Genomic DNA, 14,863 nt, shown 5'->3' on the forward strand with positions numbered 1-14,863 from the left:
GGTTTACACCCCGTGTGAGAACCCGGCCTACTTCTAGGGATGCAGTTCGTGGGGCCCTGGTACGTGGCCTGTGGAAACGAGGCATCAGCCGAAGTAGAGGAGGGCTACCAGAGGGGGAAGGCCACCCAAGTGTGTGCTTCTTGAGGGCAGGGGCTAGAACTAAGTACTTCTTGAATGCGGAAGCTCCTCTCGCGGCCTTAGCCAGGCGCTCGGCGGGCCTCGCATGCTAGATGAACGCAAGCTGCGCTTCCTGCACACGCTCCGGGTGGCCTGGGGCGTGGGAGGGGGCATCTCCCCGGTCTCGGCCCGCACCCCGAAGCCGCTCCACGGCCGCGGGTGTGAGGGGCGGGCCCAGGCCTCGGCCCGCGCCGCCCCATGTGACCCGGTCCGACATGGTGTCGCCTCCTCCTGGGGCGGCGGCGGCGGCGGTGGCGGCGGCGGCTCGGGCTTGGCTCCGCGTCGGGCCGGCTCCGCGGCCGCTCATGGGCAGCCAGGGCGGCTTAGGGCCCCCCGGGAACGGCGGGCCCGGCGAGGGCGAGAGCGGGGAGACGAGGAAACTGCAGGAAGGGAGAGCCGCGAGGGGAAAGCGGAGGAAAGGGAAGGGGAAGGGGAAAGGGAAAGCAGGAGCAGGGCAAGGCGGAAGAGGAAGCGGGGCGGAAGGGAAGCCGCCGCCGCCACAGGCGAAGGAGGCAGCGGGGCTGGGGGCCGAGGCGGGAGAGAGGGCAGGCCTGGGAAAGGTAGGAGAGGGAGGCGGAAGCGTAGAGGAAGGGGCGAGAAGGATCGTCAGGGGAGATGAGGGGAGCGCAGGGGCGCGGAAGGAGGCTAAAGGCAGATATGATGGGAAGAAGGAGGAGTGGAGGGTCAGAACTGGACAGCGGGAGGACGCCAGGCCGGCGAGAGCACAGGGACGAGGGGGTCAGGCTTGGGGCCGCCTCGCTGGGACAGGGGCGGCCATGGCGGCGGCGGCTGAGGAAGAGGCGGGAGCCCGGGAGCCTGCCTGCCGCCCCGCCGCGGGGCCCGCGCTCCTGCGCCTGCCGGAGGAGCTGCTGCTGCTCATCTGTTCCTACCTGGACATGCAGGCCCTCGGCCGCCTGGCTCAGGTGTGCCGCTGGCTGCGGCGCTTCACCAACTGCGACCTGCTCTGGCGCCGGATAGCCCGGGCCTCGCTCAACTCCGGCTTCACGCGTCTCGGCACCGACCTGTAAGCGCCCGCTCGCCCACCCGCTCCCCGCCCCGGGCCGGCCCGCGTCCCGGGAAAGGGCGGGGCGCCGCGGCCTGGTCGGCCTGGGGCTGTGTCGCACCCCGAATTCCGAGGCCCGGACCCGGCCTCCGTCGATCCCTCCCCGAGCACCCTGCTCCTCTCAGAGGCCCCCATCCGAGGAGGCCTCCCAACAGCATCCCTCAGTCAGCACCCTCCCCGTGGGCGGCTCCTGACAATTAGCCATCTTAAGCACTCCCGTCAGCTTTTAATTGTGTCCTTTCTCAGACGTTGACCGCCTGGGTTCCTCAGCTCCAGAGGAGCCCGGCTGGTCTGTGGCTTTAGAGGCCTCCTCCCGTCCAGGTGTAGGACCCATATCCACTATGTGGCCTTTCAGGACGTTTTTGTGGACATTCACCCTCTCACCCCCTTCCAAGGGTTGTTAAGCTTCAGGGCGTGGATAAAATCGAATATGGAGAAAAGGGTTCACACCCCAAAAGAAGGCCCTTGGTCCAAGTGTCAACCATAGTTTATGACTTGATGGAGGCAGAATGACACAAAAAAGGGTGCCTGCTTATGGCAGGGGGTTGGATGAGTACAGTATAGACTATACACGAAGGCGTGGTATTGTAATTTGGCCTGTACTTGGTAGGATCTGAGACCTGTGAATGAAAAACTTAACCATGTAAGCAGTTAATAGGGAGGGGAAAAAAAAAAAGTGTGGAATTGGGGGAGTAAAAGCTTTCAGATTGCACCTAACTCCATCCAATTTGGGTTAAAAAAGAAAAAAGGTAGTTCTAATACAGTATAGCAATATTAAAGAAAGTTGGTTTAAAACATAAAAAGCTATAATACCACCACCTCTAGATAACTATTCAGTTTTAAAAATTACTTTTCATTTGCACACTTCTTCCTCCTCTTAGTTGCTATCCTACTGATCCTAACAGAATAGGTACATAATAAATGTTTGTGGGCTGTACCGTGAGATTAAAAACATTCCTCTAATATTAGACTTTCAGGTTGTATGCAGCTTTTTGCTATCACAGATAACAAGGAAATGAATAATTGAGTGCACTTTTTGGTAGCAGCTTTATTGAGATATGTCACATACTGTATAATACATATGTCTTTTTGAGTTGGTTCCTTTGGATAAATTCTCAATATTGGCATTACTGGATCAAAGGTTATGGTTTCTAAAAAGGTGTTGTACCAAGTTACAGTGACAATAGCAACAAATTATTAAGCCAATTTCATGTAAGAATTTAAAAAATCTTTGCTATGTTAGTGGACATACAATGGTATCTCAAAATTTTGTTATTTTGCATTCCTTTACCACTGACCAACATAAATATTTTCCCCTGTGTTTGTTTCACCCGTGAGATTGTCTTTTCCTAGCCTTTGCACATTTATTATTGGGGTCCTGAAGTTACTGTTATAAAGGATTCCAGTCCTTGTGGGTCATAGATATTAGGCTCTAGTATGTCATCTTTGATGCAAATATTATATTTTTCCCAGTTTGTTCTTTTTACTTCACTGTTTTTAGCCTATAGAAGTTTTACATTTAAATATATCAGAATCTGTAAGTTTTTGTGTGATTTTTAAATCTCCCCCACCCCTGCAAACCGAGAAATTTATGATTTCTCCACAGACCTGATAAGTCTTCTCTGATATTCTGTTGGTCTTCCTAAAATTTGATTTTTTTAAATAGTTAACACTTTCATTAATATCACTTTTGTTTTGGTATAAGGGGTGAGTTCAACCTTCTTTTTTTCTAAACAGCTACCTAGTTACCACTACACTTTTTGTTAAATAATTCTTGTCTTTCCCTTTAGAAAGACAAAAAAATTTTGTTTTAGAAAGCTTACTTTGCCAGATATTAAGTTTATATAGCTATGTGTATATACAGTCACACATACATACATATTATATATGTATATATATTGGATCTATATCTGAACTATCCATTTTGTTCCACTGATGTATTTTTCCATTTCCATTCTATTTTAAATATTGCTGCCTTTTGACAGTCTAATATCTGTTAGGTTTAGATTATCCTTGTTGTATTTGTATGTGTGTGACGTCTTCACTCTCACTCAACACCCCAACAACAACAAAAAGAAATTCTGTGCCTTTTCAAAAGTTTCTGTGGTTTTCACTATAAGGTTTCTACGTGTCTGTTGTTACACTTATTCCTAAGTATTCCTAAATACGCTATTCATTTTGTTTTTATTGTGAATGCAATCTCTTTTTCAGTATGTTTTCCAGTTGGGTATTATTAGTGATGGCCTGGATTGCTACAATCTTTTGGAAATTTTGAACCTGATAATTTTAACTTTTATTGTTTCTAGTATGATTTTGTTGTTGATGATAATGATTCCTTGGGATTTGGGGGGCATGCAAGTCTTATTACCTTCATTTTTTGTAAGAAAAACTCTTTCAAAGAACATGTCAGTTGACCTAGAAGAGAAGTTGTCTAAAATGCCCGAAACCCAAGTCAGCCATGGCAAAATTTGGCTTTCTTGTTTATAGAGATTGAATGCACAAATGAAAGAATTTGTTTATTTTTCTTTCCTTTTCAAATGCTCTAAAAGAGAGATAATGTGAATGAGTGTGCATTCTGTAAGCAATAATAACAAAATGAAAATGAGTTTATAGTATAAAGTGCTTTGAGACTGCCAAGTGATTTGGCTTTATTATTTATTAGCCATGTGTGTTTTGATTTCTTGCCTATGTCCTAGGATGTGGTATCTCCAACTTTCTAGGGAAGTTGTTTTACCACAGCACTTGATAAAGAGCAGGGTCACTGCTCGTGTTTTCTGAGTTGAGGGGAAAAGCTATGCGTGTTACAGCAGGTGGAGAGAATCTTTACCAGTGTGGTCTGTTTTTGGACAGCTGCAGAGATGTGATAAGCCACCAAGAGAGGTGTTTGTCATCCCTGGAGGGAGATGGCATGTACCCCAGCCCTCTTAGGGCATCAGGGAGCTTGGGCCCAAAGTTCAATGAAAGTACGGCTGCTTGTATAGTGGCAGGGCTGTAGTTCATATTTTGGGCTAATTAACTGCACACTGGACAGTAGGATAAATTTTTATACGCACAACACAAAACTGCATTTTATCAGAAGCCACACAACTTCACTGCCCCGGAGTTTTATCATCTATAAACAATGGGAATAACATATCCAGTAAAATGAGACTTAAATGTTGTGATGTGTAAGTGATAGCACAGTGTTCAGCACATAGTAGGCACTCAATAAATTGGTGTAAAATGGAACGTTTTAATTGCTTGGCTTCTCCTCTAGTCAGTCTATATAGCAAAAGTGAAGATGGTTTGACTTGGAGATGCTGCCTAAAGACAGGAGGTGGGGGAGAACACACACACACACACACAGACACACACACAGACACACACACAGACACACACACACACACACCTTAGTTTCTCTCACCTGTCCTGAATGTTTTTGGCAACATGACAGCAGAACCTGTGGACTTTGGGGTCTGTACTCCCTGCCGAAGAGCCTCATGAATTCTCGGAAACACAAAGTAAGATTTACTGACCTTCCGGCCCAGGGCAAGTCCCATTCAGTTTGGCTGTTCCTAACTGATCATAGCTTTGTTGAGTAAGATGAACTGCTTTGGTTCCTTGTGATTTGTTAATGGTCTATACTTGTGCTTGAAGGCATTTTGGCCACTTTAAAACCACAAACAAATAATTTGCTTCCCTTTAGGCCTCCTGCCCAAACAGTGAGCACTGGTAGGTATCCTGAACTTCTTTTTTAAGTGGACACAAAGACAGCTCGAGTCAGTCATCTGGTTTAAAATCAGTTTTATTTGAAAGTTTAATGAAGCCTGGGGGAATAGAAATATCTTTAATATAAAAATCAAGGAAATGTTTCATATAGCAGTCTTTTAAGTTTTTCCTGAACAGTAGGGGCAAAACTAAGCTAGTTCAGTCTTCAAGAACAAAACAGTGAAATTTAACTCCGTCAGTTTATAATGTAGGCTAAATGCAAGAAGTTAGAAAGTATGAGAGGTGGAAGAGCAAAGGTGCTATTTGTAAATTCTGATACTGTAAAATTAACAAGAGCAAAGAATGGAAAGAAAAAAGTATATCCATATATGTAAATCTATTTTTAAAAATACTTTTGCAGTCATGATCTTCTTCCTCCTAAATTAAGTCCTGTATGTTTTCAAACTTGAATTTTATTTTAAATATCCTTTGAGCATTACCTGGGTGCTCTCTTGCATTTGCCTGTGATAGATTTGCGTAGAATTAACAATAGGTGTTTAGGGAGTCAGGCTCTGAGGTGTTTGCCCTGGCATGTACATTCATTCCTCAGCCAGGGTCTAGTAGGCTTGGAGCTCTTTGAGGCCAGGGGAATGGGGTATCTATTTCAGTGATGATTAACGTCCAGAGTGGTGAGATGGACACAGATAAGCAGAGTGTGTTTGTTTGTTTTAAAATGATTGCACCTAAGAGCATTTTTTTGACCCAGAAAGCATAAAGTTTCCTAACTCTGAACAGAGAAGGCATTGCTCACTGGTTACTTTTAGGGCCTAAACAGTGATTTTCAGAAAACAATTAGCAACTTAAAGTAACTTTGGCTCTCTCCTTCACCTTTATGCCTTACCTAGGAAGCAGTCACTTACTTGTTCTCTGGTTCATTGAAAGGTTTCTTATATGGATGTATTTATCTTCAACTGTTTTGGAAAGGCCTTATTTTTAATGGTTTTGTGAGTTAATAAAAGTGAGTTCAGTTTACATGTTTAAAATAAATGAAACAATACACCTGTGGAAGCAGGAAATGGTCTAGTACAGTCAGTACCTCCAAATGCAAACTGGAGGAATGCAAGAGGCCTTTTCCTCCAAGACTGTGAGAATATGGAAGCTGCTTATATCCTTTCCAGTCTTGTAAAACTTGAATAGTAGGGGATGATTTCCTAGCTTTCAAGGCAGAATCATGGAGAAATCCAAAGTCCTCATAATCTACAAGATAAACAATTTATTTTGAATGAAATCTCTGAAAATACTTCAATACTCTCAGTTTTCTTAGTTTCAGTTTTCTGTGTCTAGCCGTTTCACCTTAGGTAGAGATTGTGCTTGAGCTGCTTGAAATCAAACTGGCAGTGAGGTTACTGATGAAGTATACACATATTTTAAAAAATTATTTTTGAGTGTTTTACATAGAAAAGAATTACCTTTGTGTGACAACTTAACCTTAACTCTGGATTGACTCTGGCATTGGATTGGTTTCTGGTCCTTACTCATAACCATGGAATAGGGAGACTTTCAGGTAGACTCTTCTTGAGGCCAGGCTCCAATAAATTTTGAAAATTTAAGACGAGATTGGCTGTTTGGAAAAATGAGGAAAAAGTTGAGTTCTGAATTTCCAGTGAAAATTGACATGCCCCCCACTCTGATCTACAGAAACAGATTTTTGATAAACTCCAGAATTTATCTCAGGTGTGTGTGTCAACCATCAGATGAGGTTGAGAATCCAAAGATTTGGTTTATCCTCGTGGAAAGTCCTTTCTATTCAGCAATCTTGCCCAGATTTGAACAGCTTTCAGATGGAACTCCAGGTGTAATCAGTAGAAGCAAGATGGTTATGCTAATTAAGAATATGTTTATGAATCTTGAATCATGTAAAGGTTTGAACTGTATCTAAAACTGACTATGAGACTATCTGGAGAAAGAATTTATCTCTTGTTAGAGGTTTGGCTCCTTTGTCTCAACTTTGAGTTAGTTCTTGCTTATATCCAAATTGTCCACATTGCCCTCCCTGGGAGTCTGGGCCACCCAATGGGCCTTTGTGCCTGCCCTTCTTTAGCCGACAATTAATTGCCAGTACATTCTTTCTTCTTCTCCTTCTTTTTTGGTGTTTGACATGAGCTCAAATTGTTGAGAAAGGTGACAACTGTGAAATGAAGACAGGGCTTGGAGACACCTTAAAAAATACATGCAAAGGCCACTAAATGACAAGAGCAGACTGCCAGTCTCTTTCAAAACATCACCATGTCTGTTGACTTTCCATTCCTTGTTCGCAGCACAAAATTGGAGGTCAAAGAATCATAGGAGTTAGAGATGGAAAAGACATTTGGGGTCAGCCAGTTCATGCCTCCGCCTCCTCCTGCCCCTGATTCCAAATCATTCCTTACATTATATTTTCTCCCCCAGCCCTTGTACAATTTTCACAGTCTTCACTCGACCCCGGCTGTCACCTTTGGGGCATGATGCTGGAGGCTCTGTCCAGTTTCTCCTCGGCAAAGAGAGATATTGCCTGTGCCCCCAGTTGACATTCGTGAACTTCTTTGTTGGTGGTCTCAGCTGAGAGGCTGTAGGCTAACTGGAAGTCTCTCTGCTGCCTGGCAAGGGGGTTTTCTAGACAGAACTGAGGTGCATTTAGTGTATGATGATGTTGGGGAAGGGGAAAAGGGCCGGGGTACGGTGCAACCAGTGCAATTTGTTCCTAGACTTTTCTCTAGGAAGGCTTTTGACCTGAAAGGAGGGTGTGTGTGTGTGTGTGTGTGTGTGCGTGCGTGCGCACGCACAGGAGGAATGTGGCATTGGGGAGGTGGACAGAGACAAGGAATTACTTTGAATAGGAGTTTGATAAGAACCCTAACTTGGATATTGGTGGGTTAAACAAACAAATAAAAAATGCTAGTCCTGTGAAGTAGTAGATGATTGTTTTAAGAAGTGCGTGTTAGGGGGACTTCCCTGGTGGCCCAGTGGTTACGAATCCGCCTGCCAATGCAGGGAACACGGGTCCGAGCCCTGGTCTGGGAAGATCGCACATGCCACGGAGCAGCTAAGCCCGTGCGCCACAACTACTGAGCCTGTGCTCTAGAGCCCACAAGCCACAACTACTGAGCCTGCGTGCCATAACTACTGAAGCCCTTGTGCCTAAAGCCGGCGCTCCGCAACAAGAGGAACCACTGAAATGAGAAGCCCAAGCACCGCAACAAAGAGTAGTCCCTGCTCGCTGCAACTAGAGAAAGCCCGCGCGCAGCAGTGAAGACCCAACGCAGCCAAAAAAAAAAAAAAAAAAAGTCCGCATGCTGCAGCTAAGGTCCAATACAGCCAAAATAAATAAATAAAATAAATAAATATTTTTAAAAAAGAAGTGCATGTTAAGGAAGAAATAGGTATTAGAAGTTTCAGCTTAGAGTCAAGTTAAGGAGAACAGAAAGGCTGGAGGCAAGTATTTTGGTCTAGGGGACACTGTTGCTTTTGGGGTCTCCCCTTTAAGGAAGTAGAAAAAGAGCTGTCTTATGTTCACTGGCTACATGGTTTGGCAGGGGGAATGGTCATTTTTAGAGGCAGCTTTGGAAGGTTACCCCCAGCTCCCCTTCTTGTTCCAGCAGCTGTTGGGAGCAGTCCGAAGGGGGTATTATATTTCTTCTGGTAACTCTGCCAAGAATGAGAGGAAATCCACAACCTGTGGGCTTTTGGGGGGGGATGGGGATGGGGTGGCAGGTGATGGGACAGGGAAATTAAATTGTTTTATAGTAAATATGTTGAGATACTTTTCCTGGAAAGCTGTTTCACTGAAAGGAATGATATTTCCCCTGCTCACTAGCTCTGTAATTGGTTCTTTCTCTGTGGAGAAAGGGAAATAGTCCTTTTCCAGTACTTCTTTTTCTTTCCTCCCTGTAGATCCAGCTTTGATCTCCTATGTTTCTTAGAATTTCCTTTAGAAATTCCACACTGAAAAGGTGAGTCAAGATTCAGATACAGGTGGTGTGTGTGATTAAAAGGGGCCTCCCTCCAGAAGTGAGTTACTAAAGGGGAACCTCTCATTCATCCCTTATCTTTGCTGTGGTTTGACTTTATCATAATGGCCTAGAAACTGGAGATTTCTGGAGAAACTGGAGTAAAAACTTTCTGGGTGGCGTCTGGTTCATGTTCTCTCCATCTCTTCATCCAGGCTGGAAGGGCACCAGGGATTTCTGAAGCCTGGCCACTTGGGCTGAGAACCTGTTTTGGTGATTAATATGAAACACAGTTGCAAGATTAAAAACAATAAAAAACAACCCTGAGAAGCAGAGCAGTATAATTATTCCTCATATTTCAGATGCAGAGCCCAGGGAAAAGTCATTTTGAAGGTATGAGAACAAAATCCACTTCTGAGTCTGTGGTAGTGCCTGATTCATGACTCAGAAGATGGCCTGTTCACAAAAAACAGTGGCATCTTTCTTGCTGTTGTTTATTCTCAGAAAGTGCTACATCAGCCTTTCTGTTTTTTTTTTTTTTTTTTTTTGCAATACACAAGCCTCTCACTGTTGTGGTCTCTCCCGTTGCGGAGCACAGGCTCCGGACGCGCAGGCTCAGCGGCCATGGCTCACGGGTCCAGCCGCTCCGCGGCATGTGGGATCTTCCCGGACTGGGGCACGAACCTGTGTCCCCTGCATTGGCAGGCAGACTCTCAACCACTGTGCCACCAGGGAAGCCCCTACATCAGCCTTTCTGAAAGCTGTATTGTGGGATTCTTGAAAAACTGATTCTGTGATTAAATGAGTGTGGGAAATGCTGTGTTCCACATCCCCTCTCTTGGGGATTCACAGTGCCCATTGGTAAATTAAAGGCTCAGAGAAGTCCTGTGCTAGAGAGACCTGTTTAATTTTGTTTCAGTATTGTCCAAAATGTTTTGACCATAAAATTCTTTTTTCTCCTGCTTAATATCTCAACCTCTTGAAGAATACACACACTGGTCAAGTGCCCTGCAAATATAGAACTTGATCAATAGCAGGAGGAAATGAATGTGAACATGGCCCTAAATCCTAAAGTCACATAAAGAATAAGGGTTATGCCCAGTGCGTCAGAAACTGCTTTGGACAGCTTTGACATGTGGGTGCCACATTAAGATACTTCATCTGTTCAGATTCCTTCCCTTGAGCCTCTCTAGCATAAGAATTTGGAGGGCTTGGTTGAATTTCTGAAGATGTGGTATACTGTACATTTTTAGGAAGGACCTTTGGAGCTTGAAGGTAGTGTGTCTAGGCTCCTGAAAATCTATAGATATTGTTGAAAGTGTGACTTGCCAAAGGGGGAACTGTATTTCTGATAGATACCTAAGCAGTATCTATCAGAATACCTATTATGCTAGGACCACAGTTCTTACCTTTGTGTCTAAGACATATTTTTGTATGATGTTAGAACTTTTGATAGTAGATTAAAGGATTAAAAGATGAATGTCTTTTTTTTTTTTTAAAAAAAGCAGGTTTCAGAAAGTTGAAAAACCTGTCCATTTACTTGTTCACTCTTTGGTATGTTACTGTTTGAGTAGAACTGTTTACTGCCCTGACCTTGTTCTCTTATATCTTTTGAGGTAAAGTTTATATATGTTCCTCTGAACACGCAATCTTTCTCTTTTTCTCAGCAAATTCTGTCATGAGCCATATTGTGGCTCCGTTGTTTGTCTGACAGATATCTTCTTCAAAATGTGGATCTTTGGTTGAATGAAAATAAAGTCTATAAATCATTAAAAATTTTATGGCACACTTATTCAGGGTTCCTGGTATACCACTGCTCTGCAGCATACTGGTTGAGATACACTTTTAGAAGTACTAAGAGTTTTAAGACTCAATCCTGTGGAATTTATGACTGTATTGGACAAACAAGACATACAGCTGTGAAAAGCTAACAGTACCTCAGCTTATGGTAGGTTCAGTCTAAGGGTTCACGTGAGAGAAGAGTGTTTGGAGGAGTCAGGGAAGTAGAGGCTTAAACTGGATTTTGAAGAAAACTGGGTGAATTTGACTAGTGCCCAAAGGGGGAAGCATGCATTTGTCAGGGATAAAGGTAGGCTGGTTCTGGCAATATAGGAGAAGGTATGGGGATAGGAATGAATGTAAAAGAGAGATGGCTTCGTTGGAGTTCAGTTGCAGAGTGTAGAGCCATGGGAGGTGAGGTTGAATTGAGTAAAGGGAGCTGACATTGGAGGCCTTTCAAGGGAGATGTGGGTCTGCTTCATGCTCTCCTTGCCTTTGGTCCTGTCCTCATGATGGGCATGTTCCCTGTAATCTCACTTCTCCTTGGGTGTTGAGGCTGTTCCCTATTCCCTGGCCAGAAGGATAGGCAGTTTAACACAATATATGATTTTTCACTGATTTATTTTGAACCTTAATTATAGACCTCTGCTCCTGAGGCCATTGGAGGATTTAGTCTAACACGTGTATAAATGAAGAGTTAGAAACTTCTTGGGCTGTTTAAATACTTGTACATACATTAGGGGCTCCTGCTCCTGTCTTCTCAGGCACTTTGGACTTGTTCTGCTGACTCCCTTTGACTAGGTTGTGATAGGTCCCTACAGGGAGGGAGGGAGGGAGGGAGGGATACCTGTCTTCAGAGAGAGGAGTTTTTTAATTCCTTCTGATTTTTCAAGTGCTGAAGCCAATAAGAATATAGATATGATTTGGTAGTATTGGTAGCAGAGCTGATGGGCATAGCCAATATGGGGGGAAATCTGCTTTCTGGTGAGCAAGAAGATCAAAGAAATCGAGACAGTGTTGAGTTGAAACTCCAAGCCCCCAAGCATCATTTTGCATAGGCCTGTCTCCTGTCCTTAGCCCACTTCCCCTTGAGATGGCCTTGTTCTACACTTGTGGATAGATACCCTCCTTTACTGAATAGGCAGCAGGAAGTTATGCTTATGGAAATCATGTCAGTCACACAGGTAGGCAGCATTGGCGGCATCAAGGGGAATCAAACTTCAAGATGGGGCAAAGAGGGAAATTGATTTGTGATCCAGGAGGTTTCTGATCTCAGAGACTGTGCAGGTAAATATCTCTCTAATATACTTACACTTCCCCTCCTTCATCCCCCAGCCATTTTTCTTCGAATTCGGTTTATTTATTTGCTTTTGGTTTGGGATGTGAGTGAGGAGAGGTGAAATGAAAGGGGACTCTAGATAACTTCCTAGATTAATTTCTGTCCCTCTGGACTCACTGTTGCCAAGATTTTAAGGGGCCTGATAGCTTACCGTGGGTGCATGTTGTGTTGTTTTTGTTTAAAATAGGTCATGCACCCAGGAATGCAGTCAAACTATAATGGTGACTAAGTGCCGGAAAGCTGAGAGGGAGGGGGGCCAAGTGGAAAAATGAGCCTGAGGCAAGAGAAAGAGGGCTGGGAAAATGGAAGTTCCACCAGGCCCACAGGCCAGGTTAGAGATTCCTCCATGCATTAATAGCTGTGCCAGAGGTTTATTTACAGGGCACTAATCATTTTGGGGGGAAGCACCCCCACTTTATACCAGTAACTGTTGAAGAAACAGCTAAGCTGAGAGCATTTCAAGGATGGGAGCAAGAGTCTTTATTGAATTCCCAGGGGCACCTGTTCCTGTCTTCTCAGGCACTTTGGACCTGTTCTACCGACTCCCTTTGACTAGGTTGTAGGGACTAGGTCCCTACAGGGAGGGAGGGATACCTGTCTTCAGAGAGAGGTTTTTTTTAATTCCTTCTGATTTTTCAAGTGTTGAAGCCAATAAGAATATAGATATGATTTGACCACCAGCTAGGGAAACTAACCATCAGAAAGAACTGAACAAACAAAAGGGATTTTAAAAAAAACCTGAGTTGTTAAGCTGCTTTTAACAAAGTGTAACTGTTTCTCAAGTGAAAGCCAAATGGAATGTTTCTAAAAAGTTGAAATTTGATTTGAAAGACCAGAGCCAAGTATTTTGATTATGGTGTTGGTTGTGGGAGAGGATGCCTGCACCTGCTGCTTGGTAGCAGCATCTAAAGTTCAACTTTGAAAGTTTCTTGCTTCTGTGATCAGGCCCTCAGGGCAGTGCTTTGACCCTTAGTAAAGTGTCACCAAATGGCAGTTAAGTGACCAGGGAGATGAGAGAAGTATTGTCCTTATCCCAATTCAGGAAATATATTGATTCTTTCTCCCTTGTTTCCTTCCTGCTATGATCCAGAATATTCAATTTTTGGTTTCACCTCCACCTACTAACTTAGACCTAACTCAAGAGGAGAGGTTAACTATGAACAATCTCCTCTTTTATATCTGGGAGGGACTTGTAGATAAGATTTGATAGTGGGTCTAATCTTTTTCACTAAGAGTTCAATTCTTTTGGTCCATCCTGTTGACTGTCTTTTATGGTCCTCAGTTTTCTAACCATCTAGTAGTGTAGGTCGCTCTCTAGAAATGTGAAACTGGGGACCACATTCACCCAGTGGAAGAATTCAATAATATATTTTAGCTTTAACATGTGTGTACCCAAATCCTAATCACTCAGCCTGAAAAAGGGCTAATGTTTGACATTAGAAGAACAATTTCTAAGAGTTATAATTAAATTAGTTTGAAGAAAAAGAAATGATTATTAGATTAGCTTTAGTGATGTCACTATTCATCGATATAAACTACTACTGTATTTATATTTATGTAAAAATAATTAACCTTTTTCAAGTGATTTATAACTTATCCTGTATTTTGTTTTAGTTGTCATTTTAAAACACCATAATTGTGTGAAATACTATCCTTATTTCATAGGTGTGGATATGGACAATTAGAAAAGCTAGGTAACCAAGGTTGTATCATTAGTAAGAGGCAGAACTGGGGCCCAGATCCCAGTTTCCTATGTCTGCATTCTGTGCTTTTCTCACAACTTCATTTAATTTATTATTTAAATGAAAGTAAATTAAAAGGTTAAAGGTAAATGAAAAGACCAAAGTATCAGCAATTATATGATACATATTTAAAAAAATACTTCCTAAACTCCATCTGTTTACCTCTTCTGAGCTACTTATGGAGACATAATTTTATGTAGTATCGCCTCACCTTTACCTTTATAAATTTGACTTTGTTTTAAAATTACCACTACTTGTTACAGTAATTTCCAAAATGTTTTGCAGTGCTCACGTTTGTCGTTTCTAATAGCAATATGTTCCATTGTGTTAGTATACCGTTCTCCCCCACAGACAAACATTTGGGCTATTTCTAGATTTTAGCTCTAATATACAGCTGCAACTATAAATATCTTTGTAAAAAATATTTTTCTTTTGAATTATTTCTTTGTGATATAGTGTTAGGAATGCTGAGTCAGAAGCTATCATTTAACTTCTTTTCTTGACAGAATGCCTTTCCGAAAGGCTATACCACAGTGTTACCAGCAGTATATAAACAAACCCAAATCCTTTTATCAAACCAAAGCTAGTATGTGGTTCTTCCACTTAATAGATGTAAGGTATTACTTTATATTAATTGTTTTAATGTGCATGTTTGTAAACTATTATTGTTTTGGGATGTTTCCCCAGTGTTTATCATGGGAACTCTGTGTGACTGTTCTTTTTTTTTTTTTTTTTTTTAATAAATTTATTTATTTATTTTTGGCTGAGTTGGGTCTTTGTTGCTGCTCGCGGGCTTTCTCTAGTTGCGGCTCTTCGTTGTGGTGCCCGGACTTCTCATTGCAGTGGCTTCTCTTGTGGCGGAGCACAGGCTCTAGGCATGCAGGCTTCAGTAGTTGTGGCTTGCGGGCTCTAGAGCGCAGTCTCAGTAGTTGTGGTGCACGGGCTTAGTTGCTCCACGGTTTGTGGGATCTTCCCAGACCAGGGCTCAAACCCGTGTCCCCTGCATTGGCAGGTGGATTCTTAACCACTGCGCCACCAGGGAAGCCCCTATGTGACTGTTCTTATCTGCTATTTGATATGGATAACAGAG

General features: G+C 43.1%; 1 protein-coding gene across 2 annotated transcripts in view; it reads left to right on the plus strand.

Annotated features, from left to right (window-relative positions):
• The first annotated feature begins 410 nt into the window (after window positions 1-410).
• Window positions 411-14,863, plus strand: part of FBXW4 (F-box and WD repeat domain containing 4) — an 85,269-nt gene continuing 70,816 nt past the window's right edge. The window contains exon 1 of one of the 2 annotated variants that reach the window (XM_060107134.1): window positions 411-1,201. In XM_060107134.1, coding sequence (XP_059963117.1) covers window positions 483-1,201 — 719 coding nt within the window. In that variant the 5' untranslated portion in view covers window positions 411-482. The remainder of the gene's footprint in view (window positions 1,202-14,863) is intronic. The other variant, XM_060107057.1, reaches the window with a different exon arrangement.

Source organism: Mesoplodon densirostris, chromosome 1 (assembly GCF_025265405.1).
Source record: "Mesoplodon densirostris isolate mMesDen1 chromosome 1, mMesDen1 primary haplotype, whole genome shotgun sequence".
Lineage (NCBI taxonomy): Eukaryota > Metazoa > Chordata > Mammalia > Artiodactyla > Ziphiidae > Mesoplodon > Mesoplodon densirostris.